This window comes from Aulonocara stuartgranti (assembly GCF_965226115.1).
Source record: "Aulonocara stuartgranti genome assembly, chromosome: 7".
NCBI lineage: Eukaryota > Metazoa > Chordata > Actinopteri > Cichliformes > Cichlidae > Aulonocara > Aulonocara stuartgranti.
Genome location: NC_138945.1, coordinates 6,801,713 through 6,828,824, shown reverse-complemented (window position 1 = coordinate 6,828,824; position 27,112 = coordinate 6,801,713). Strand labels below are relative to the sequence as shown.

Genomic DNA, 27,112 nt, shown 5'->3' with positions numbered 1-27,112 from the left:
ACCACAGAGGCCAAATCTTACTGTATCAAAACAGTCACAAGACATTTAAACAGAGAGAAATTTTCAATCTCACACTTTGAGTACAAAATGTTTCACTGACATTTTCTGTTTTATGACTCCAATATTAATACACTTCAAAGAAAAGAAAGAAAAATATAAACAGTTTCTCGATTCATCCAAAGAGAAGTCTAATATATATCAGTTAATTTACATCTTTCCCCCTATGAAAACAGTTCAGTTCCCATGATGAAGAAGTATTATTTACATCTTGACCATAATGTCTCGGCCACAGAGCCAGTGTGACCCGGCAGACATATTTTAAAGCTCGCAGTGCTGAAAACACTGCCAAAGTCCAGCAATATTTACACACCACAGGGACAAGAGACAACTGAGCTCCAAGAAAAAAAAGTCACATTAATCAACAACAACAACAACAAAAAAGTTCAGCTTTTTAAATACAGCCGTAAAGTCATGTTTGTGGCAACGAGATATTTTATGCAGACCAGACAAAACACCAAAAGCTTTCACAGAGCGAGTGCTGCAAAGATGCAAGTTATTCTCTTGATTTGATTCTTTCAGATTAAAAGCAGCTTATTGTTAAAAGGACGACAAAAAAATCTCTCTCTCTGCTTTTAATTCGTCCAGTGAAAGCAGGTTTTATATGCAAAATGGTAACATGTGCGCCTTCTTAAAGTAGTTTTGCAAAAGAAATATTTACAACAGCTGAAAAGGCGCTAAGCTGTAGGTTTGTAGGCCGCTGACTATAACCTTTGACCTCACTCTGCAGCATTGAACAGTTAAGATCTGGCGTCCTCTGGAACACATCCTGGGCATGGAAATGTAAAATGAAAGATTTGCATACATTTTTAGAACATTTACACCCAATGTTTGCCTGAAATTATATTTTATGCAGGTGGAAACACGTTTTACTTTCAAGCAAAACTATCAGGTGAAGCTTTTTGTTTTTGTTATCTCTTCTTGGTTCTCCTGAAACATGGGTACAGAGAATCTATATAAAACTGATTATGTATGTTATTTACTGTCAACAAATCCCATAAAAAACACCATCATCTGGGGAAGCAGGCTGCACTCAGACATTACTCTGTGTCACAATAATTAGGCTACAATAATTAAACATACCAGCATTGCACTGACTAGCATGCGCCATAATTAGCGCCCGTTTGGAGAGAGTGCAACACGGGTTATTTTTTTATGGCTACAGTTTACGAACGTCCCCTAAAGGCGTCACAGCCATGAAGTTACTGAGAACAGCTACAAGGATACACTCGCTGAAGGTGTGTGTGTGTGTGTGTGTGTGTGTGTGTGTGTGTGTGTGTGTGTGTGTGTGTGTGTGTGTGTGTGTGTGTGTGTGTGTGTGTGTGTGTGTGTGTGTGTGTGTGTGGCAGGTTGGAGCTCCTCCTCCAAACACAGAAGTCATCTGTGACTGGAAACCATAGAAAATAGAGCTATCTTTGTGAGAAGCATTTTAAGACCAACAGTGTGATGAAGGATTTTTATTTTTTTGCACCGTTCACACTTTTTCTGAGTCCGAGTTTTAAAGGTATAGTTAGAATTAGGGCAAGGGTTTGGTACTTGACTGTGAAGGCTGGAGGTAAAAGGGCTTTGGATTAGATTTATGTTAGCCATGTATATGTGGCCCTCCTCTTTAGACACCGAGTGGAGCAGGCAGCAACTTTTAGCTAATATATGAGGCTTAAACATCCAAGCAACCTCAAACGTGACACTGCAAATTATCACAGAAAGCAGCTGTCAAGCTATGCGTAGATCGACATACAGAGATTTCTTCATTTTTTAGTAATTTAATTTCATACACTCGCTGCTGAGCCAGATCCTCAACAGACATCAGTCTGAGAACTACGTATTGCTGTTTGAGAAAAACCTGCTAATACTCAGGTGTTTTAGGAAGTTATTCCACCTTAAAGAAAACATACATGGCCAAATGTTGTGAGTTTGGAGCTCAGAATAACATAGATATATTGCAGAAATGATAATATAGAGAGAGCATGAAAATATGTAGACGTGCTGGTGAAAACAGCGCGTTTGAAGTACTTTGTTTAAGATAAAAAACCTCAGTGGGAAATAACCATTGAGTACTCTACCAGGACTATGACTGGCCAAAGTAGCATCTTACCAGATGACATAGCAACTCTGCACGAGGGTGTTTGGGGAGGTCGCTGCGATTTTCACACATTGATGATTTTGGTTTTGGATTTTTTTGCATTTCTTGACAGAAGCAAAAACACATGTCAGTAAAAGAAGATTATCATTTCCATCAGCAGTGATTTATATAAGAAGCATGGCACTGTTCTGAGACACCTCCCTATTTCATGGTCACAGGACACAGCAGGTTTTAAGAACGAAGATGAGATGCTTAAGTCAGATACAGCATAAAAGGTGAAGCACAGTTATAGGTATGTTGCAAGTGGAGAGCTTAAATGAGAGAGTCAGTTGAATGGGTAAGGAAGGTATGAGCTGATCTGAGCTGGCCTTGAGATCAACTGAACTGATGAACTAAGTAATATACTGCAGTTTCCAAGACTACATCCCCTTTGTCAGAATTCTCCTTGATTTTAGACAGATTTGCATTTCACCTCAGAGTGCAGACTGTGGTGTGTAGCTCGTAAAATTTAAGTCCTAAATGTCAGATTAAGACTCCCACGGAGGCTTTTTTGTTTTGGGCTACGCAAAATAACATGTTAATATTTTAGTCTTGGAAACGGGCTGCAGAGACACACTCAGATGGACAGCTGGAGCTTGGTGAGGTTCCTCTGGTGCATATTGTGGTGTCGTACCAGCTCGTCGCTTCGGGCAAACTTCTTCTGACAGTTAGGCCACCGGCAGTTAAACGGCTTCTCACCTGAGAGAGAGGTGGGTGGAGGACGGTGAGGCAATGACAGGAGGGGGAGAATTAGCACCAGAGGGATTTAAAATCAGGGATTTCTTCGAATATTTTGCTGCTATATCTCTTCATGCATAGTAGCACCAGTCTATTAACATTCTTTTTATTTCATAGGAATTAAAATGAACATTTTCAGCTATAATATACATGTATATAAATATTAAATGGATGAAGAAGAAATGAAAAAATAAAAGTTTACGCACTTGTTTTACCTGTATGAGTCCGTGTGTGTGTCTTAAGGTGGTCAGACCGAGAGAACTTTCTCTGACACGTCTCGCATTGGAACGGTTTTACTCCTAAACACATGTACAGTAAGCATGCACACGCATTCAGCACGAGTTCACATAAACACATACGGAAAACACACATTCAACATCACACACACACACACACACAGAGGGAGATAGAGAAATACAGTAGAGCAAAGGCTTGCAGAGAAGCCATTCCAAAGTTTGGCCAGCATTTAGCAACTTCATCTGAAGTGAGTTCAGTACAGTGCACCAATGAACACAAAACTTTAAAGACGGCACTGTCTTTAAAAATAAACAAAACAAAAACAAAGCTGTCATGCAAAAAGCAGAGGAGAGCGAGAAGAGAGAGGGAGAGAGCAAAAGGCCAGGAAGAAATAAAAAATGAAGTCAGACAGCCCGCGGGAGTAAAACCGGTCAAACCTGTGTGCCTCCTCTGGTGTCTTTTAAGCTGGTCAGAGCGCGAAAATCTGCGGCCACAGTCTGTGAACTCACACTGGTAGGGTTTCTCCCCTGGACAGAGACAAGAAAAAGAACACAGAGGATTAATTTAGACATCCTTTCAACTTATTTTATCACATACTCACAGCTGGTCACTCTTGCAGTGATGGAAAAAAGCAGGATCTGTACAGATGAAACCAACAGGCCAGTTTATCAGCCCGTCCAGAACATTGTGCAGCAGCTTTGAACCTGATTGTTGCAACGTGATCAGTCATGCAGGAACACCAACACTCATATTACCAAAGATCACTTATAAACATATTTTTCAAAAAAAAAAAATACAATCCAATTAAAACGCGTTGCTCAAAATATGATTTTGCATAGTCGCAGTCACTGTTCAGTCACACTGAATGAATGAGAGGTAGCAGCAAAAGATCCAGGCAGCTGCCTGACATGAAAGCAGAACAACAATATTTAACCACATAAGCAATTAAACAAACAAGCAAATAAACAACAAAAGAAACCAATAAAAGAGTCAATAACTTGATAAATAAAAAAATCAGGATCAGATGAAATTGAGGGAAAAGAATTAAGGAATAAATTTGCTGGTTCTGATCAAACTTTTGACCCAACTATATACAGCATATAAAGATCACCTTGGGCTCTGGGTATTTCCTGAAATCCAACAGACTAAATGAGTAAGTAAGAACACGATTAAAAAATGTATTAATGGGTAATTAACAAAATAATTATTTAAGCTATAAAATGTGTGTGCAAAGGTAACCACAACACAAAAACCAAAGCTTTTAAGATTTATATCAGGGTAAGTTGTGGACAACATTTTTTAAATACATTTTCAAACACACTTTGTAAAAATAAATAAATAAATAATAATAATGAATAGTATTGAAGAGATTAATGGTCTCATTATGGCTGTTTTATTGTTTATAATAACAAAAAAGCATATACTCAGAATAACACTGATTATTTTTAACTAGTGCTATTCTGAGAGTATGCACAGTGACATGTTCTAAAGTTTTAGGTAATTTAGAGATTATATGTAAAATCTGAAGGGCTCACATCTGTTAGTGCATGCACGTTTGGCTTTGTTTTTGACTTTTGAGTCATTGAAAATAAAATCACCACAGTGAAAGGTTCTTTTCTGTGCAACAGACCCAACTGAAAATCTCTTTCTCTATATTTCACCAAACAGGAAATATTTCCTGGCAAGAGGAGACACGGAAATCAGAGCCAATGGAAACTTCATTTGAAGAAGTTTGTCCTCCTGAAGCTCAAAAAACGTAAGTGAAGTAGAAAGCCTTTATTGAAGTTAACAGCACTGCTGGGAAATGTGTGCAGAACGCCGCTGCTGTCGGCAGTCATGTGATGAATGTGTCAGCAGAGCGTGCGTCTTCACCTGTGTGTTTGCGGCTGTGCATCTGCAGATGGGAGAGCTTGAAGTAGCGCTTGTTGCATCCTGGGTAGGCGCACATGAACGGGCGCTTCTCGCTGCTTTCTGACCGCATGATGGCTGGAGCGATGCTGGGCACCCGACGCACGTCCTGCACCCACCCACCCACCCACCCACACACACACACACACACACACACACACACACACACACACATATTTAAAGCTAAACTGCTCAATGCAGAATTAACAAAAACTCTCCCAGGACATCAATAGCCGAAGCAACAAAAAAAAATTGCCTGTTTTCTAAATTACATTTAGAAAACAGGCAATTAAATCTGTCCTGCATGTAAATGAGTGCATGAGATCTCCATGTTGGGGTTCATTATGATGAAATGGTCATATATTCATTAGATGGGAATTAGCAGTAAAATGACCCCAGGCTGAGTGCAGCCCAAAGGGAGCAGTTAGTCACGCTTTTTAGACCGACCCCCTAACAGTGCCCCCCACTGCATCGCTCACAGCCGGAGGAGAAAACAGGAAAACACACGTGACCAAAGGGACAAATTCAGTGTTTACATTTATTTACACTACCAGACGTCTTGGCGTTTCATTTCACCTGCTGGTTATTTAATCTACATTGACACGGTAGTACACACTCTTCATGTTTCCTTTAGCCGTCCGTCTTCTGTTTCCACTTTACACCCCTCCACCTCATTCTTCCCTTTATCACTTTCTCTTTTCTCCCTCTTTCCCTCCACACTGCCTCCCATCTCTCCTCCTCCTCCCCTGTTTGCAGCATCTGCTCTTCATTTCCTCAGCGTTTAGCATAATGACCAGCGATTAAGAGGTCAGCCCTGTTCTAATTAGAACTGTTAACATTAGAGCTGTTAAGAGTCACCTACCGTGCCCATGTGAACATCGAGGCAACCATGAGCTGTAAACTGATCAGAATCCACAGTGTGTGACACACAATACAAACTCTTTGCACTGATAGTTTATTATGTGTTAATGTAGGGAGTCCTGATGCGTTTAATATTGGATAAATGCTTTAAAAAATATGTATATGGTTAAACATACAGCACTAAATACATTTGTTCGATGAAATCTGACAGCATTTTATGATTCTGCACTGAGATGATGAACATTTAGGATTAAGAATTACAGATCTGATTCTTCATTTTTATTTCGGGTTATAATTTAGTCTCACAACCCTGCATAGCGAGTTACACAGCTAGACAGTTTAAGCTGTCTGTGCAGTGGGTTTATTTACAGCAGTAGCCTCATTAACTTTGGTAAACGTTTTTGCTGTGGCTCAAAGGAGTTACCTGCTTACATTGGGTAGATATTGTTAAATCTTCAGAGATGTAGAGGACATGGCTGATTAAAAGGTAAACTGTCAAGAAAAACTTTTATGCAATAGAAGAGCATGAAAAAAATACACAAATATCAGCATAAAAAAACTATTTTCTTCAAATATTGATAATTAAATATTATTATTCTAGGTGTCTTTCTACCATTTAAGTCATGTATATTACTTTAAAAAATGTGATCTAAAATGACATATCCGTTTAATTAATTTTGACCACACTGGGCCTCCATACGAAATAACCCAGATCTAAGAAGTAACGTGTTTGCTGAAGGTCTGTTTAGCTGATTTAATGTGAGACCAACAACAACGACTTTGTGAGACTAAAGTGTTATAGTTAGCTGATCAGAGGCTTCAGTTTTTAACACTCTGTGTAATAATGACTGCAGGCCATGAGGTAATATTAATGAAGAGTGAAATTCCACGGCTGTCATCTGTATTTCCTTTGGCAGTGACTGGGAATTAGTGTAATCCCTGTAATAAAAATATGGAGCAAAGCATCATTTTGCTGCTCAATCTGTTATCTCACTTTTTAGCAGCTCTTAAATTATACTTTAAAAAGGAACAGGAGTGAGATATTGTTTATTCTTTTGTACCGAGCAAGATCTCAGAGAAGGAAAAGGAACAGAGTGAGTAATGAAGCAGGCCCCAGAAAGAAAGATCTCAAAAAGTCCTGTTGTGGACTAAGAGCAGGTCTGGAGAATCTCCTGCTCCCTGTCCTTTAGAGCAGCTGACAGACAATAATTAAAATCTAATGATTTATTAACATGCTGATCCCTGCATGGAAACTGCATCGTTACCCAGCGTAACCCTGAGTGTGTGTTTCTCCACTGCTAATGGATTTGTGGAAAAAGATTCCTCTTGACTTTTAAAGTCGCCTTATAAGAGCCCCTGAATGTGTGTGTGTGTGTGTGTGTGTGTGTGTGTGTGTGTGTGTGTGTGTGTGTGTGTGTGTGTGTGTGTACGCGCAGGTATTTGTGTGTATGGGTTTGTAAATCTGTGCTCTGCTGCATATCAGTCCTCTTCACGTAGCCTGTTCATTGCATCAGACTCTCCACCACTCATCTTCTTCATTCCACCCATTAGAAAAATACGCTCTGGCTCAATCGTCTGTTTTTGCTCTTCCGTTTATCAAAGTGACCTCAGGTGTTTTTCAGTATTGTCAAGCATGTGGCTACACTCTGATCTTAACACATGACCTCAGGGTGACCTCTTGACAAAGAGTTAGGCGCATGCAGGAGAAGCAGTAATGTGGGTTCCTACCTGTAATCCCCTGAAGACTCCATGTGTGTGTATGCGGTACTGCGTGCTGCAGCTGTATACCATCGGGGTGCTGGGGTCACTGTCATAACTGGCTGCGTGGCTGCAAACACAGATAGAGAAACAGGCCGTTTTATTAGCTGCTGCTGTTGTGGTCTCTAAACCCACCAAGTACCAGACGTCTGTGAGACGTGATTTCTGAAGGTCTGTCATGGCCACACGTTTGATCTTAGATATTCGTCTGCATCACACCTCACCAGACAGTTTCCAAAATGCAAATGCAAGTATATTTGGTGTTTTATTGTTCTCTTTGGGAATAAACATGTCCATGTCATTTACATATGCTTATACATATAACCCTTTTTTCCTGGGGTTTCAGTGCATGGTGTGCTTATTAGCACAAGGATCCAGAAAATCAAAACTTACTGTTCTCAAACAGAGCGGCAGGACAGACAGCGGTTAGTTGCATCCCTGTTGCAAAGGAAGAAAGCTCTGGATTTGGATTTGCTGGTCAAATAAGGACCATGCAGAGGTGCTGGAGAGGAAGACCGTTCTTTTTAACCAAGTTTAGATGTAAAGAGTCTTTTTAAAGACCGGAGAAGACATCTGACATCTGATAAAGTCGTCTTCCAGTCAATTCAATCAGCTCCCATGTAGCTAAACTGGCTGGCATTGGTACAGTAAACATACTGGTATATGTGGTGTCCGGCATGGAAGCTGTTTTTTATACAATCGAGTTCATTTAGAAATGGCGTGATCGCAGAATGACTCAGACTGTGGCACAGAGTCAAGCGGTGTCGTTGTGTTAAATTAATGCCTATTTTGGACATTTCAAAATAAATGACAGCTTTATTTTTATTATTAATATAATACTAATATACCGTAAAAGCATAAGGAGCACTATTTCATTACTCCCGAAAAGTTGGCTCCAAAAATCAAGTGTCCACCGTGCTGCAGTATACCGTGCTACTAAATGACGGTAGAAGCTCAAAACCTCTTCAGAGTGAAGTCAGAGAGTCCAAGATGAATGTGAAGTGTACACACACCAGATTTTAAAAATGCAATAGCACGCAAATCTCTGTGTTGGCTGGTAACATTATTACCCTGTCACTGAGAGCCCATAATACAAAACACAGAGTCCACTGTACTGATGTCACCAGTGGTGATGTATGGTGCCGATTTCCTCGTTTGTGCACAGGCCTCTGCTTTTTGGGGAAAATATTTGGCCAAAAACACAAAGTTTTTGCCTCATACAAAATCAGCTTCACTACATGGAAGTGTCACATCTGAAATGATATAATCAAAGAATATACTTGCAACTAAACTTAACTTAGATGGCAAACACACTTCAGAAAAATGAGCGTATTAAATGCTAAACTATTTCTCTAAAGAGACTATTATTATTATATAAATTAAGATTAACCCATTAACACCTAGCATATCATATTAGATACAAATAGTTTTTGTGAGTTTTTCAGGCTTCTACATCATCAGTGTGTTTTTTCCCCACCAAAAAAATCTAATATATATAATATATTTCTAAGTAATAAATTGCAAAAGAAATGCCATATGTAGCAAATATGACACAAATTAAAACACATATGCAAATGAATATCTAGTTTGTTGTTTTAATTGTCAGAAGATTCAATAAACACTCGGTTTTTTTTAACAAAATTGAATTTTCTAGCAGTAATTTCATGGTTCAGGCTTTAAACAGTTAATATTTTACAGTTGATCAAGGAAAATAATCAAGCAGCTGCTACAGAAACTCTTCCAGTCACGTATTTCACATGACTTAAAGGGCAGAACAAAACCTGCTCTGTTTGACACAGCTGCCTCTCATATCTTCTTATCATAACACCCAGAGACACAGAAAGCTCTTGTCTATGAAATGTGTTATATTTCAGTCTGTCTAACCAAACGAGGAGGATGGGAGTTTGCATCCTGTGCCGCTGCAGTGGAAAACGCACACCGTACAGCCGAGCGCGTATAAGGTGCTCTTTGTCTGCCTCGATTATCCCAAAGACAGGAAGACAGTCACTGCAACTGAGTTTACATTGCACTGCAAGCTCCTTTGCTGCTCCTTATTCATTCATCTTTATGTCTATGCGATTAGTAATAGTGGGTGATGTACTTTACATAATGAGAGACCCAAGTCAGTCAGTCCTCTGACAACCACCTCGCTGTGAGGCTGGACAGCTGTGGATGTGACCGCAGACGTTTGTGGCATTTTACATCACACAGACGTAAAACAGAAGGAGATGACATCTGACAATATAAAAGATATAACTGTGTAATGAAGAGTTGTTTGAAAATATGTGGTTCTGTTAAGAGTGTAAAACCAGAAAACACTACGAGGTCCTTCAAAAGGCAAAATAAGACAAGGCTGTCCATTAACTTCATCTTGTCATGGCGAATGTACTTACAAGCTATCCTTTGGTGTTCACCCTTGAAGCATCAGGCTAGGGTATCGGTATCATGTGTGTCAAAACCAGAATACCTTCCTAACTGCCACATGTACTTTTTCAGAGCCCAAATCTAAGTAGCAAGGTGAAGCAAAAACAAAATCCGCGAGTTAAAAATGGAGAACAGAATGCAAAACACAAATGTCCTGGTGGGACAGAAATCATGGATCACAAACCTGCAACTCATGTCATCCTGTCAAGCTCACGAGGCAGACTCTGTAGGGATGGTTACCTCTTGGCAGCAAGAATGTCTCAAATATAAGTTAAATAAAGGATGTCTCATCTTATATATCTGCAGCTAGAGCAACAAACCACGGATGCTAAAGACCTGTAATGTGTCTAATGAGGAGATGCAGGAGGAATCTGAGAAAACAGCGTTATATTTGCTCAAAATATCAAGGTTACAGCAAAAAGACTGAAAGCAGAGAGAAATAATACTGTAACAAATAAAAGGTATATAAAACATAGTGTTGTTACCCTACAGTGTTTCTGCAGAAAAGAGTCAGAAATGAGCAGACTAGCAGTTTTTGGGCTAATGCAATCTCACCAACCGGTAGCTCCAGCTTCATTTTTTGCAGCACATATCTGTGCAAACTTTTCATGTCAGGAAAAAGAAAACAAATGCATTTCTTGAATAAAATACTCACATTTAAGGCAACTTTCAAACAGGTTATATAGTTATAGCAATAGCTGGTAAGAGCTACAACTTCAGGCACAACTTTGAAGTTTGATCTGTGATGAATTTCAGATTGATCACATTATGAACGATGAGTGACGACGTGCTTCCACATTTCCATACGGAGTTGTTAGTGAGTGTCAGAAACTCCTGCAAGGACTCTTGTTTATCATTTCTAATCACTTTGATCCAAAAAAGTGTTGCAAAGTCTAAAGAGGGTCAGCTATTCAAATTCTTCCTCCTTCATGGTTGTAGGTTGAGCAGACGTTAGTGCACACGCTCATCTGCAGAACCATGAAGGAGATCTTCCAACACGTGCAACCACTGTGTCACTCTCAATCAGGTGTGATGTTTGAATGCAAAAAACTGAAAACACATCTATGACGGGAACTAATGATTTGCTATGATGTGCTAAAACAATAAAACTAATAATAACACCACACATCAGTGCTTTATGATACTGAGAGAGTGTAATGGCAAATAATCAGAGTTGCTGAACCACATTTGAAATACGTGGTCTCATATTTCTACAGAATGTCTCTGGCACTACTGCAGGTCTTCTCCAGCCTTCACTCTTTCACACTGAGCAAACAGCTGATGTGCACTTTATCGTTTTAGTGTTTAGTTTCCAAATCGAAATAATAGGAAGGGAGGAATCTGTACTTCCTGTCTCAGCTCAGCTCCCCTACACTTCCACTTCCTCAAATCCTGCTCCTCCCCTTCTTTCTGCTTTCCTTTCTCTTCCTCATCATCCTCATCACTCCTCAACCCTTCATTTCTCCTGCTGTCCATCACAGATGCCACAAAGTCAGAGACAGCCCTCTGAAACAGTAAAAATCACTCAGCTAGCATGAAGCCACAGGCAAAATGAAATATTTTCTATTTCAAAAGTTTATTTAAGTGAATAAAACCACATTAATACCGGCTTTAAAGAGCCTCGGCCCACCACACATACACACCCACACTGCTCTCACAAAACAGCAGTACCACACAGTACCACACCTTTATCCATATACAAATCTCTATTACACACACACACACACACACACACACATTCATCTGTTAACCAAGATGAATGCCTCTTGGCTCGGAGCAGAAAGCTATTTGTGAGTCGACACAGATGCTGACCAGCAGTAAGCTATGCAGGTCACAGTGACATACAGCACAGCGCATGCTTTTCGGTGCTTTTAAGATCGTCTGAACAATGCTGACACTTCAGTGATTATTTCTGCATGGTTTCTAATTGGTGTCTGGCAGACAGGAATATAAGAAGCCGTGGGAAAATGTGATAGATACTCGACCCAGGATGAGAACAAAGACAAGCGCTGGCGCCAAAACCCCACTGGTTTTACAACTTTGCAAAAATTATCAGCATGTAAAATTTAGGAGCAAACATTTGCTAATATAGACGTCTTTCACTATATCCGTACTTTGACATTAACAGTATTTCTGTTAATTATCTTTTTGGCTGGTAAACCGCACTGAAAACACTTCTAAGGCATTCTTAAGTTACACTGCTTTCAAAAACTTAATTTAAATCAATTGAATTTTATTTATATAACACCAAATCACAACAACAGTTGCTTCAAGGTCTTTGTACTGTAAGTTAAAGACCCTACAATAATAAATTGATCTATATTTATTGTTCCTACATCCTTTTAGGAATTAAAACCCATGTTTGACCTTTAAAGCTATGCTTGTGTTTTGTTTCAAGGTTCTGTAAGATTATTCTCATTTATCAAACACTCAGTGGCTGTAAAGTTTATCACAGTGCACTAGCATGAGCGAGTCAAAAAACAGAGCAGTTGCAATAAAAAGTACCCATTACAGTATGCTGAGCATGGCTGTCAGTGAAGCAAACTAACAAATGGTGGAATGGCTTTAAACAGACATGTGCCTAAACATCTGTGTGTAACCACCTAAAACAGATCTAACCTCTAAACAACAATCAGCCAACAATCATCTTCTCTAAATATGCATCCATTCTCTTCTGCTTATCAGGGTCGCGGGGGGGGGGCTACCACAGGGTAACATCTGTATTAATGTCAAGGCAACAATGCTTTTGAATATTTTGATCTGCAACACAGACAACCCCCACTGAAAAAGAGCACCAGTCTGAAGTACAGTGATCAGATCAATGGTTGCTGAGTTAGGCAAAGAACAGACGGCGATCAATTGACTAATAAGTGATATGAGATGATCAATGTTACTCACCGGCTTTAATGCTGTGGCTGATCAGTGGTTTAAATGAATGTTCTTACCTGCTCAGTAGTAGATGCACTTCCATTTGGAACAATACTTCTAGTACTATAAGTTATAGTATAGCAAAAAGTAACTATTCCTGCTATTTATATTAGTAATAACAAAGGCAAAGTCCTGACAGAAGCGGGTCTTGCCATTCTGCTGTCATACTGATAAAACCTCCGGGCACTGGGACCTGACAGCAGCATGAACAGAATCACCAGTTAAATTTGAAAACTGCTTAAAAATTTGATAGCAAATCCTATTTAATGGCACATCTCGCTTTTATAATGTCTCTGGTAACAGGAAGAATAGATGTAGCATTTGAATTAAGTAAGGCTGGTGTATGTTGTAGGAACTTATGCTATTTAAACAAACGTCCTACAAAACTGGCGTCCTTCTAAATCACAGAGAAAGTGGTTGCTGCGTTGTTTACATGCTAAGATAAAACAAATGAGCACATGAGTTTGAACCCAGTGTCTTGCCGTCCATGCAGCAGTACCTCAAACCTTAAAAACCAAATTGAAGCGTGTGTTTTACCGGCTTGTTCAAACTCTACATCACAGCGACGCAGCAGGTGGGAAAGACTAAAGATGTTCTTTCAGCGCTGAAAACTGCCGCTGCTGTTCCAAAAATAATGAGTCTGCTCACTCTCTTCGACCTAATCTTCCCTTCACATGACCCACTGTCCTATTCAGCCCAAACCTGACAGACTCCTGCTGCTTAAAGAGAGCGATGGATGAGTTCCTACCTCTTTATGGTGGATGCCAGTGTATTGACAGGGTTCCATGCCACACACTCCAACTGAGAGGTCATTTGATATAAATTTTCACCGCTGTGGAGGAAAGACAAAATGTAGAAGAAAAGCTCATGAGCTGTGCAGTGGACTGTCAAGCACCAGGACACGGTTGGGTGTATGTGTGTGTGTATTCACTCGCTTTTGTCGTCCGCTGTAGAAGCACGCTAATGAAAAATGCCAACACACACAAACACCCACACAGTCACAGGTGGAGCTGAGATTAAAAAATGTTCCTCGGACACCAAGAGAGCCAAATTATCTCATTACGGCCATCTTTCATTAAACACGGCAGACTCGAGAATCATTATTCAGAGCTGCCATGCGTTTAAATACCTCACGTGCACACACACACACACACACACACACACAATGGATTTATAGCTCTCACCCCTAACACCACAGTCCCTCTATTACACCACCTGCAGGCACATAGCAGTGTGGATGGGGTAGATGTGGTGCCTGGTACCCTGCTCGTTACACAGCTATTATTTTACAGTACAACAGGGGCACACGGCCAGCTGGGCCAAATGGTATATCTGCTGAAATACTGCTGGGATGGAGGTTCAGAGCAAGATTTAAAGCAGCTATCCATGACATTTTCAAATAAATATGTCTGCTTTTCTTCTCTCACTGGATCCATTGCTGACCATCTATTTTATGACCATTATCAGTCCCCTCCCCCTTTTTTTTGTTGTTGCCGTAACACCCAGCGTGTGTTACAGCAGGTGTTTCCTGGAAAAACCCTCCACTTCACAGTTAACCTACAAAAGAATTTATCTTTTCTTCAGAATAAACAAACAGAGAATTTATCTCAAGAAGTGCCACAGAGGATCAAAAACAGCACAATTACCAAATATCTATAATTTTGATAATAACTATGTAGGCAGGCTTTTTGGATAGGGATGTACAAATCCAACTTTTTCCCACTTCCGACACAATACAGACACTTTGGCTGATTTGTCTAGGCTAAAATAATAAACTGAAGTGACTGGGAATCTAGGTTTTATGTTGAAAAGTAGAAAACAAATGCATCCAAGAAGATAAAATGATCTGAAGGGGTAAATTAATAAAGGTGATCGCAGTTTGAACAACATAGAACTGAACTGTTGAAATGTTGCCTCCATCTCAGTGAAGTGGATGTCAGTGGAACTCAGCATGAAGCACTCAACAAAACATCCACTCATGCTGTCTTCGCAACAATGGCAGTAACCATATCCAACTTCTTAATAGCAATGAACTGGTCTGCATTGGTGCATCATATCTTTATTCTCTTCCCCCTCCTGCCCCCCCCCCCCCCCCTCTTTCTTAAATAGATAACTATCATATCTGATATCATATCTCACAGTACAATAATATTGAATGGGTGCATTGTTGTATTTTGTCATGTTTCTCAGGTCTTTGTCTGAATTTCTACGAACATTATTGCTAAGGATTGTCTTATTGCATTGGAGTCACACTGGGTTAAATATGTACACTTGGGTTTTAAGGGGTATTTATTATTTTCTTCTTTTTTTGGGTTGTATGGAAGCCCCAAACGCAATTTCATTGTTCTTGACAATGACAATAAAATAAATACTATACTACTTTTCAATGCATATCAAGCCTCTTTAACCATCATAACTAACAGTCAAACCTGGACAGTCATAAAAACCTAACAGTAACTTTAAAAGCATCCATTCATCCCACTAATAATCATATCGGCTTATAATAATAATGGATTGCATTTATATAGCGCTTTTCAAGGCACCCAAAGCGCTTTACAATACCACTATTCATTCACTCACTCTCACATTCATACACTGGTGGAGGCACCTACGGTTGTAGCCACAGCTGCCCTGGGGCAGACTGCCATATCGCGCCATCGGCCCCTCTGGCCAACACCAGTAGGCAGTAGGGTAAAGTGTCTTGCCCAAGGACACAACGACCAGGACAGAGAGCCCAGGGATCGAACCGGCGACCTTCCGGTTACAGATATGCTTCCCAACCCCCTGAGCCACGGTCGCCCCTTATCAGTGCAACAAATCTGCCTAATGAGACATTGTATTGCAAAAAGCTATACAGATACAAATTGACATAAACATTTAAGTAACGAGTGCAAAAAGAGCTTGTATTTCAAAGGTGTCAGAAGGAGGGGATTTCCAGACATATCTGAAAATGGTTCAGACAAACTGTGAATCGTGCTTCGGTGAGATGAAAAAACAAAATCTGCCTGAGCAAACCGAATAACTGAATATGCAAAGAGTGGCCCACTGCCACCCCCTCCACATGCACCGACTCCATGTGAGAAGTCAAATGACTCCTGAGGACACAAAAGTTTGGAATTCTGTGCAAATTGCCAAATTTCCTGTGTGTCCAAGAAGAGCCTGAGCATTTGTTTGCAGCTCAAAGATTACAGCAACTGTTCAGAACATGGTGTGCGATTTCATACACCTTGTACTCTTTTTTACTTTGATAAAAACCAGAGTGCCCCCCTGTCTGTATGCATTAATAAGGCCCGTGTTTTTATTTCATGTTGTTCCAGCAGCCTGCAGAGTAAATACAGGCCTGTTGGTACCAGGCTGTGAGATTAGACCACTGACTCATATGAGCCTTCCCAGCTATGAGAGCGCGTTCGAGTGGATATCAGTTATGTTTATGATTAAGACTTCCTCACAGGGAGATTCTGAGGACAGCCTATGACCATACGTCTCTCTCTCACACAACTTTCCCTGCTGTGATATTCACAGAGAATTTATTACGTTGGTCCATCGATGGGGAACACTGAAGCAATGGCATGTGAAGAATGTTATATTTAGAAATCAGAACAAGAAAAACTTTAGCGAGCACACAGCCAGGAGACATACCTACTAAAAATGGTTCATGTATTAACCTCAGAGGAAGCTTATTGCCGCTAGTTTTTAAATGCATCTGTAAAAGAGCTGCACAGGTAGCTCTGTGTGGTGAAGGCTTGTGGAATATTTACATTAACATCCATTTTTTTGTTTTGTTTTTCTGTACTAATCCGACTTACAATAATTGCAGTAAATTATCAGGTACAAAATGGGCACAATGGCTACATTTTTAAGAAACTAGGCAATATTTTTATTTCTGGAATGTGGGTGGAGTGTGGGAGTAAAGGATGGGATTAAAGGTTAAGTTTGGGTGTGGCTGAAGGTGAAATACTTGTTGGTGGAGGAGCAGACTCACTATATGTACATGCAGAAAATTGCACACTTGGTATGTAAAAACATACCAAATAGAGTATTGATATTGGACAGAAATTTTCTAATCTTAGAATTCAGATATTTTCAGTCCCATTGCCACAGCTGTATAAAATCAAACACCTGGCCTCGCAGTCAGCCAAACAACTGTGAATGAATGGGTCGTTCTAAAGAGCTCACTGAATTCAAGTGTGGTACTGAAATAGGAAGTGAGCGTAGCAGCAAGTCAGTTTATGAAGTTTCTTCCCCCTAAATATTATAAGTATTACTGCAAAGTGAAGCGTTTAGCACCCACGGGAACAGCAGTCAACGTTACAGGGTGCGGTCACTGAGCGCTGAGGTGCTCAAACCTCCTCTGGCATTGACATCAGTACAAACACTGCGCACCAGGAGCTTCATGGCAGCAGCCACAGCAAAGTGTAGGTGGCCCAGTGTTTTTATCCATATAGTTGAAGACAAGGTCTCTAAACTCAGAATGTGCTCATGCTTTGTCACGACATGTTGGCAGCACGTTTCTCATTTTCCATCTTCACCACTATAACCAAGATAATCATGGAAGAGCTTGGTTTTTCCCCCAGCTGTTAAGTTTCTTATTTTCTGTCTTTGCTTGGAACATAAGAGCAAGTTTCAACCAATATTCACTTAGACTCGACTGAGTCAGGAGAAGCTACAGAACATTATTACTGACACCCATAAATAACGGGGGGAAAAAGCTTTTTTTCTCTTGGTACTTTTGTCAAATTGATTATGGGTGTGACCACAGTCACCATGGCTATCACAAATACAAAACTTCCAAGTCAAACTACAGTGTGCTGAGACCTGTCAGGGTCCCACAAGGAACTACTGGGTAAAAAAGTCACTGCACCAGTCATGTTTTAGACGTCACACTGGACAGCTCATCTAATCGAAAGTGAAAAGCGAGTCTTGCGCACTGTTGCTAAAAAGTCCTTTCATTAAATGCTGCAAAGCCCACTAGGAAAGCAATGAAAGAAGGTAAACTGGCCATCAACCATCGGTGGAGTTTCATGACAAGAAAACAGGCTTATAGCTTCGGTTCGTCTCAGCGGCTTGTTGAGTGGAAATATTTCTAGTGTTCCAGTCATTCATCTACTGCAGCAAATCACTGCTTTTGGAAAATGGCTTAATGTGATTTAACCTTATGTGAAGCAGTCTGCTGTCAGTGAAGACATTTCCTTTATTTTCTTCATTTTCGTTTTTATTGGATGGAAACAAAGAGTTTTAACTTAAATGTAAGCGCTGTATCAACACGAGCTGATTCATATCGTAAAGATTAATGTAGATCACTCTGCAAGGCATTATAAAAGCACAAAGCCCTGCGCTGTTTCAATCAAAAACTCCCGCTAATGTTGCAAAATGATGTCAGAACAGTCGCAAGTTTAGAACCAGAGGATCTTACGAAAGACTCAGTGTGGAAGAAGCTCAGCCTTTTCGCGTCTTGCCACAATGTAACTGCACTTTATGACGAATTCTGCTTGGACGTCATCTGTCCTTCAGAGGAAACACCAGAGTGTCTCACAGCAATTAAAACCCCAGAAAGGTAGACAGTAAATCACTGACAATTATCCTCACAGAATAAGCATAAAGGACTTTCTTTATTTTAAACAATCAGTAAATCAGCCCATGCTTTCCTTCTGAACGTCCTAACACCGTTACTTACGGACTAATCTACACACAAAGTCACGACGATACATACACTGAGGATTTTCACATCACTTGAGGAATACTTAAATACTCTAATGGGTGCACAAAAACTGAAACAACCAAGAAGCTGCTAAAGGAAGCAGAACAAAAGCAAAGAAGGAAACTGCAATGGCAGGCAGACCTGTCCTGAAGGTGAACATCCTGTTAAGAACTGCATCCTGCTACCTTTCACTGAATTTAGTGCAACACAAAAACAATCAACAATGGTTTCTGAAGTATTTCCAGATTTAATTGCTCCTGATAGTTTGGTGTAAAAATAGATTTGATGATTTTGGTGGGTGCGCACTGCAGTGCATGAGGCATGTGAGTGTTACCTGTTGTAAGGATTCCTCAGAAGCAGAGCCTGGCTGCTCGTACAGCTATCTGAAGGTGTGTGACACCCATAGACAGGAGGAGGTACAGGATACTGCTGCTCACCTATAATGCCCACACAGATACACAATACAGTATATAATGTGGGTAGTTATACATTAAAAAAAATATGGCTTTTGCAACAACAAAAAAGACATAATGTGAAGGTTAAATTCCTCAGCAGTGTTTCTTTTGTGGTCTCTCTTTTCCCCCAGATTTCTTCAAATGTTAAGATCTTTCTCTCTCTGTCAACGGCTCCCTTGACATTTCTGAAAAATCCCTCTCTCTACTCTAATTCCCGGCGTAATCTTTGCTGTAAAAATCATTGAAAATTTACAGCTACGGGTCCACAAAACACCCCTATTTAAATATTTACAAATACCATACAGAGGGGAGGGATTAAAGACAGAAGTGGGTGGATGAAAGGGGTTTGTCAGTCAGGATGTGGCTGATTTATACCTCCGACATGCAAGGTCAGGGCCGAGGGACCAGAATAGGGGACAAGACACTCCCTAGGTGAGGGCCTTTGGGCTGCCATACACACAGCTGTGCACTCACACAGAATTAAAACGCACTGAAACGTCTATTTTTGTTCCAACTGGCAGAGACTCTGATGCATTGTTGTTTTGAGAAAGATGGAAAAATAATGCATTTTTGGATCTGCACAAATGTTATCTGAGCAGTTGTCCTACAAAGGCAAAAGACCTGCAGCAACTATGTAACTATGTGCTTTGGTATAAGCTTGCAACAAAACTATTTGTAAAAATTATAATTGTGATTAATAAAAAAAAAAACAGAAAGTGTAACAACTATGAGTCATTTAAATTTTCCCTTGCAATTCCCTGCAAATGGAGATATATATATGTGTATATATATATAAGTCTGTTTATTTCAGAAGACTAAAAGACACCAAAACAAACAAAAAACTTTTTTACCATTTGAGCACATATATTAATATGGGGGTGGGGGGGGGGGGGGGGGGGGGGTTTAGAAAACCTAAAAGGTTTTTAAATATTTTCACTATAAATAGTTAGAATAAAATTAACTTACTTAAGCAAAACAAAAAATTTTGATTAATGAATCTCAGGAAGAAAACTCCTGTTTACATGCTGAGACATTTATCAGGAGAGACTGAATTCACAGGGCGCGTCGGCACGCCGAAAGCCACACTCGCACATACCCATCGTGTTCTGCTGAGTTAAAGCGTCTTCATGTTTGAAGGAGTGGTTGGAGAACTGCGAGCTGTGGTGTGTAGGAGTGTGACCATAATTACCGGCTCCATCGAATGCAACTGCGCTGTAACCTGCAACACAGAAAGAAAAATAAATACATAAAAACAGGCGGAAATCCATAACAGTGAAACACGATGACATGAAACTAAATACAACAGCATAGCTGCATTTGTGAATCTGGTAATAAAGGTAAAGTAACCAAAGAGCCGCATGCAGAACAAACGACTTATAATAAACTCATAAGATTATCACAACAAGGCCTTCATGATTAAAAACAAGAATTTTCTATATTAAAAAAAATTCCTTTTTCTTGTTTTTGCGATGAAGAAATAAGATTAATAAAAAAATCCTCATAAATGACCATTTCAGCATATATCCTGCTACAAGCAAAATGAATATAGACTAAAAAATGCCACCAAAAGGTGAGTGCATCACTGAACGAAACAGTGATCATACATGATGCTCATTTTCATGAACATCAACGCTGATACTTTTATTATTGACAGTCTTGCAGCACAGATCACTAAAAGAGGAAAAGATCAAGGTAACATTTATGATGAAGACCATCAAAGTCAGCCAAAGTCATGAAATGTGAAGCACCGGGCAGAGATGTTCACGCATCAGTGTAAGGCGAGAGAAAAGTTTGCTTTGCACACATACGTTAAAAAGCAGTACAGACTCATTGCAATCATCCTACTTTGAGATTTTGAGATTCAGTAATATAATTATGTCAATTATTATTTATTCATTTTTTCCACTTTTTAGGACGTTGCAGGCCAGACTATGATCTAGAGGACCAGCTCGGGCACTTGGGTTGTATTTATGTATTTTCTCTGCTTTAAAAGATGAAAATAAATCACTCAAGTTATGATAAAACCAGTGAAAAAAGGAGGTGAAGAAGATTTTCTGGGTTTTTCTTTGTTTCTACACATAAAACATGAGACATGTTAAATGTTACACCTTAAGCTTCCCTTACTCGTTTTTTTTTATAAAGTTACAGAAAATTTGAATTAGCCTCATTTATGACTTTATTCTCCATTCGATTAATCTTATTTTCACCACTGGCATAATATGCACACAGTTAAACTGCGAGTTCAGTTTGAATAAATTTAGTTTTATAAAAAAAAAACCCCCAAAGAAACACTCAAACACACCGACTTCTGTTGAGAGAGATCCGTGCCCGACAACCCAGACTAGACCTGACTCATGACTTAGACTGGCCTAAAGGGCACGACACACTGCCATAAATCACCCATGCACGCACGCACACACACATTATCTCTCACATGCACGCCTCATTAATTAAAATACAGCACTTTCACCGACTTTACCCTGTAAATCGGTGCTTGAGAGGAGAGGCGGAGGGGGACGAGAAAAAAAACTCATTAAACATCTCCATTTGTCTTCTTCCCTGTCTGAGTTTTCTCTCTCTGCATATGTCTGAGCGTGTGTGTGTTCATCCATGTATTGGGACATTTTTGTTGCCTCCTTGAAGTCTAGCACTGAGGTGAGAAGAGATGAGGTCAGCTGGAAAACTCTGGAAATACCCCATATTGTCTTCTTCTTTTTTAATACTCAGAGTTGTAAATAAATCTTCAAATGGATGATTGTGGAAATCAGCTTTACATATTAGGTGATCGTCAGTATGTATTTATGTGTTATCTAAAGGTTAAATATATGGCAATAAGTACAGTAAAAGTTGTGCTGTAAAGTTGAAGTGTTTTGGTAAAATTTATTTTACTTTTTGTTTGTTTTGTTGTTCAAATCACACAAAAATGTCAGAACATGACAGAAAAACAGAAAAGCGGTGTGTGTGAGTGTGTGTGTGATGGTCCCTGTGTGACCCCACTGTGCTATCACGCTCTACTGTGTGACCCGAGTCCTGCTGTTGGTTTGTTTGTCTGTGCTCATCCAGCCACAGCGGGGAGCAGATAAAAACAGGTTAGAGGTCGGCTTGGCGCTTTGATTGCTGTGTTATTCCTAAACGATCTGCTTGATAAGCACGTTATTACTAATTAATCAGTTGGGTAATCACTAACAGATGAATTTTTCTGCCTGAAATGAACATTTACAAAAACAAGAGTTTAGGGTGTGATACTCAGAAGGTATGAATCCCACTGTTGACTTTGGACACGCTTCAGCTCATGGTTAATTACTGAACTCTAGTCTGGTTAAAATGACGGATTTTACTGGTTAAATGAGATGATGCACAAAGCGTGGTTCAGGTGAATATAATTCACAGAAAAATTCACAGAAAAAAATGAAACTTTATATAATTTACATGCGAACGTGAAAATAATAATGGAAAAATGTTTAAAGATGTTAACAGAAAAGTGTTTTTGTTCTCCGAATAAAACACAAATTGAAATTAAATCTAAACAACCAGGACTAAACTGAGATGTGAAAAACCCTCGACTCCAATGGCAAAAATTACGAATTCGAACTAACTCAGTGGCGTATTTAATTATAAGTGGATCATGCTGATGCACGTTGCTGCAGTCATGCATTTATTACACATTAAGCAGATGTTTAAAGAATTATAAATTACAATTGCCAAATCTTTGACATTTATTAGACCAAAATACTGTTGTGCTTGACAATCAGATTTTGTAAATGAATTAAAACATTTCAGACAAAATTTTATTTACCTTAAAAAGTATGAAACGGTAATTTTATATAAAATTTCATATGAAGCACTGCACCTGGAATTATGATATTTTCAGAGCTATATTATGAGTAACACATGACATGTTATTTTATATAAAAAGTAAACCTTCCAAAAATTAATTTATAAGGGCGTCAGACACAAAAGAAAAGAATGATCATAATTACTGTAACCCTATTTAAAAAATTCAGTGACTGCGATTAAAAGCAAGATCAGATCCAAAGAAGTTCATGGATGTGATCTTTTAATGGGCCGTTTGCACAGGACACACATCTGTGGCTTAAACATTAATGCCTACAGCTCGAATGCTTTTAACGCCACCTTTTCAGAAACAAACAGGAGTCTTGTGTAAGAGTACTAGCTGGATCGCCTTTCTACAACTTGTGTGTGCTTTTAAGAAGATGTCAATGTTTGTAACGTGCTTGGTCGTATCAGGCCGAGCCAAGATTTCGAGCCAGAGAAGGAACACGTCAGCTGATTTAAACCACATGAAATCATTTTTGGTGATGTACTAATGACTGACAGATTTGTCAGAGAACTTCAGATGCATATACAGGGGGTAAAATTTGTAAAAGAAAATGTGCTAAGTTATAGAAAAGTGACCTTCACCTTCTGAAGCACCTTCTGCAGAAAGTAGAAAAGATTTATGTTGAATTGAATGATAAAAAAAAAAAATGATACCAAGACTTCAAGCTGCATCTGTCAAAAGTTCTTGTGAAAGAATTGACAGTTAAATTGGTGATGTTCTAACACCCAGACTCACACCCTACCTGTCTGGTTGCGGGCCGCCTGCTGCGTGTCCATGCAGTTGGTCAGGTATGGCGGATTGCTGAACATCCTGCTGGGGGGCTGGTGGTGGTGCGGGGCGGCCACGGGTGGCGGTTGGCTCGGGGCCGGCGGAGGAGGTGGTGCCCCGAACGCCGCTCCGTACCTGCAGGCCCCAGTCCCTGTGAACTGGCCCGAGAAGTGGACGGTAAAAGCACTGAGGCAATGGGGATCTGCATCGTGGTGGTGGGGGTCACCAGCGGCCCCCCAGCTGGGCTCCTGTTTGATGAAGGAGTGCGCCCCCAGGGAAGAGTGGGGAGCAGCCAGAGAGGTGTAAGGGGAGGGGGCAGTGTGGAAGTCCAGGACAGGAGCCCACTGAGGGGCCGTGCTGACGGGAAGGGCCGGGCAGCCAGGGCTGGGGCCCGCCGGGACCGGGGGCAGCAGGGAGTTTAGGTCGCGTACATCTGAACCCATCGCGGTCCAGGGGAGAGAACTGGGATAAAGGAAGGCTATTTTTAAATTCGATCCGTCTCCCTGTGTCCACCTTCTTAATCCTTGGGAGTCTTTCAGTCACTTTAAGGAGTACGTCTTCTTTTTCTCAGCTCTTCTCTGAATCAGTCGTCTACGACACCACACACAGGCGCTCTGGAAACTCATCAAGTCTGACAGAAGTACAGAAGTTCATGGCGACACAGCACAGTCTCTGCAGCCAAGTTTCTCAGCAAAAGAAGAAGAAAAAAGAAGAAAAAAAAAACAGACAGATTGATCAGTGGTGATCTTCAGTTTTCGTCCACAACAGCAGAAAGCAAGTTTTGGCTCGGAGAGATGGGGTCCATTCAAGAAGGAGCTCAGAGCTTTCTCTGTGAATGGAGAAAGAGGAGTGAGGAGGAGTGAGGAGGAGTAGCCCTCTTTTCCCTCCACTCTCTGAGCTTGTGCATGTGTCTGTGTGTGTGTGTGAGGAGGGTGGAGGGGGTGGAGTCAGGAGGTGATGAGGGAAAGCACCCTCTGACTTCATTCATCTACTGAACAGTCACTCTGATGCAAACAAATAAAGCCAAACTTTGACCTCAGTCACACAAAAATAAAATTTTAACCACGTGCTTTTCCTGTATTTAAAAAATCTGGGAACAAAAATCTTCAACAAGCATAATTTTCTAACTATTTGTTGAAAGACAATAGCCCAAACTATAAGTCTATTTTATTGCTGACAGGCCGATACAGTAGCTATTTTGAATGCATTTAATCAAGCAGCATTAAAAAGGATTTTATTCTGAAGACGACTTAAATATTTCGTAAAGAATAAACTCACCTGTGACAAAGGAGGCCCGGCCCGGAGTCCGCTTTAAATAGAAACGAATCAACCTTCCTCCTCCAGACTGAAAATAAATGCAGCATTTTACACGGATTAAAATTATTAGACAATATAAAATTATTATAACATCTGATTTATCTAATTTTTTTTTGCTGTGTTTAAGTACAAACCGGGGCGGGGTTACGGTCTAATTTAAACGGTTGTGCACGAACGCCCCGCGCGCCAATAAATCATGTCTGACTGCAGCTTTTAAGGCCCGCTGCTGTATTTATCTGCGTTTTCTTATTTTATTTACTCTGTTTTCTTAATTGTATTCGTTGAAAAGCTGTCGACATATTAAAATCACACGAACACTAAAATAATAAGAACTGTGACGCCTCAGGTTTTCAGCCGAAAGGCCAGAAAAAGGGAAATCATCACTGAGAAATGAATAAATACATAAATAAATGAACGGAGACGCGCGTGTCAGTGGTTTAAAATTTAATGTTTCGTCCATACAACGAAAACACATTTTAACGGCTCACCTTACTGCTAACATTCATCAGTTTCCTGCTTGGGAATAATGCGATAAGAGTTCCCAAAGTGTGCGTGAAAAGTCCATTTATCTTCAACTCTCCACGTTTGCGCGTGCTGGTTGCACGTGGCAACAACGGCCTTTCCCGTAATGCAAATCTATGTCTTTTCCACCTGCGTCAAAACGACGAGAACACAGTGCTAACCGTGTCTGACCTCTTGATAGACTAACAAAAGTGCGAAAGAAAAAAAAAAAGGAAAAAATAAATAAATTATTCAAATTAAAATGCCGGTAATGTATTTTCCCTGCGTCAAAACCTTTTAAAAATGCACTTATTTCCGGTTATTAATCCGGTTATTAGCCATTAATACGACTTCCTTCAAGTGCTTTTGTTTTCAAATTAATTCGTTATTGCTCAACTGCATAAAAAACAAACAAAAAAATCTAACATCACAACTAACTGTGCAGGGGCGTTGTTAGCATTTTCTTTAAAGAATCAAGTGGCACAGGACACTGTGGGGAACCAGGAACAGAGTTTATTTTCTTCCACAGTGGAAAAAAACACAACTAGGCTTGATTTTCTCGCTGGTGTGCAGCCCTGTGCTCTCTTACAGGTGGTATCAAATGTGTGGGTGCACAAGAATTTAAACATTGCTCGGTAGTGAGTGGGAAGTTTTTAGATTTTTTTTTTAAACTCATAATGATAATATTAAGGACTATGACAAAAAATCATAATCCTAAAAAGAATGTTAATACTGAAATATTTACATATCAGAGACTACCAACTGAAGTCTCTGGGGACCCCGAGAATAAATTACTGTCAGCAGCAAATAAAATAAATTTAAAAACCAGAAGAGCAATTTAGTTGTGTGATTAATGAAATTGTAGTGAATAATGAAAACTATTATTATAGTAATATCAAGGCAAAGTTAAAAAATTATTGCACACACTTTTTTTAATTTTCACATTATTACTTAACAGCTTATTTACCGTCCTTTGAGTCTGGTATCACTGAGGTTTCACTCATTTCAATATAAATATTATTCCTGCTGTTTTTTTATTTTATTTATAAACACCAGACAGGACCTGACCTATTAGGCATCCACGAGGCATCCAAACCACCTCAGGTTGCTCCTTTAAATGAAGAGGAGCAGTAGCTCTACACTGAGCATTAAGCACCAAACTCTGCACCCTATAGGTCTGAGCCCAGACACCTTACAGAGGAAACTCATTTCAACCACTAATAAACACAGTCGTATTTATTCAGTCACTCATGACCACAGGTTGATCCTTGTAGTTCAATAGCTTAGCTTTTATCTTAAGCTCGCTCTTCACAACACACCTGTACAAGATCTTTCTGTCATTCTCCCACCCTGTTCTCCTCTCGCTTGTGAACAAGACCTTGAGATCTTGAGATTTCCTCCACTTGGTGCAGCAACTCATCCCTGACCCAGAGTAGGCACTCCACCCTTTTCCAGCTGGGAACGGCGTCCTCAGACTTGGAGGTGTTAATTCCCATCCT

General features: G+C 40.0%; 1 protein-coding gene across 6 annotated transcripts; it reads right to left on the bottom strand.

Moving 5' to 3' along the window:
• Window positions 1-6: 6 nt before the first annotated feature.
• wt1a (WT1 transcription factor a) lies at window positions 7-25,692 on the bottom strand. 6 transcript variants are annotated; one of them, XM_082540106.1, is made up of 10 exons: window positions 25,601-25,687; window positions 23,770-25,140; window positions 20,283-20,405; window positions 19,066-19,168; window positions 13,782-13,865; window positions 7,652-7,751; window positions 5,027-5,171; window positions 3,592-3,681; window positions 3,133-3,216; window positions 7-2,878 (listed from the first exon to the last, which is right to left on the bottom strand). In XM_082540106.1, the coding sequence occupies exons 2-10, from the start codon at window positions 24,236-24,238 to the stop codon at window positions 2,757-2,759; spliced, it is 1,320 nt and encodes a 439-aa protein (XP_082396232.1). In that variant the 5' UTR covers window positions 24,239-25,140; window positions 25,601-25,687; the 3' UTR covers window positions 7-2,756. The 6 variants fall into 6 exon arrangements, with proteins under 6 accessions (XP_082396232.1, XP_082396230.1, XP_082396234.1 ...); XM_082540104.1 differs by having other exon boundaries at window positions 3,124-3,216; window positions 25,601-25,684; XM_082540108.1 differs by lacking the exon at window positions 13,782-13,865 and having other exon boundaries at window positions 25,601-25,683.
• Between the last annotated feature and the right edge of the window lie 1,420 nt (window positions 25,693-27,112).

Bases quoted from the DNA above. Each gene is read 5' to 3' on its own strand.
- wt1a (XM_082540103.1), bottom strand. From the start codon at position 24,238: ATGGGTTCAGATGTACGCGACCTAAACTCCCTGCTGCCCCCGGTCCCG. The intron at 7,752-13,781 runs GTAGGAACTCAT...CTGTGTTTGCAG, and splicing joins CTGGCATCCACCATAAAGAG to CCACGCAGCCAGTTATGACA. The intron at 3,682-5,026 runs GTGAAGACGCAC...GTCTCTGTCCAG, and splicing joins GCACAGCCGCAAACACACAG to GGGAGAAACCCTACCAGTGT.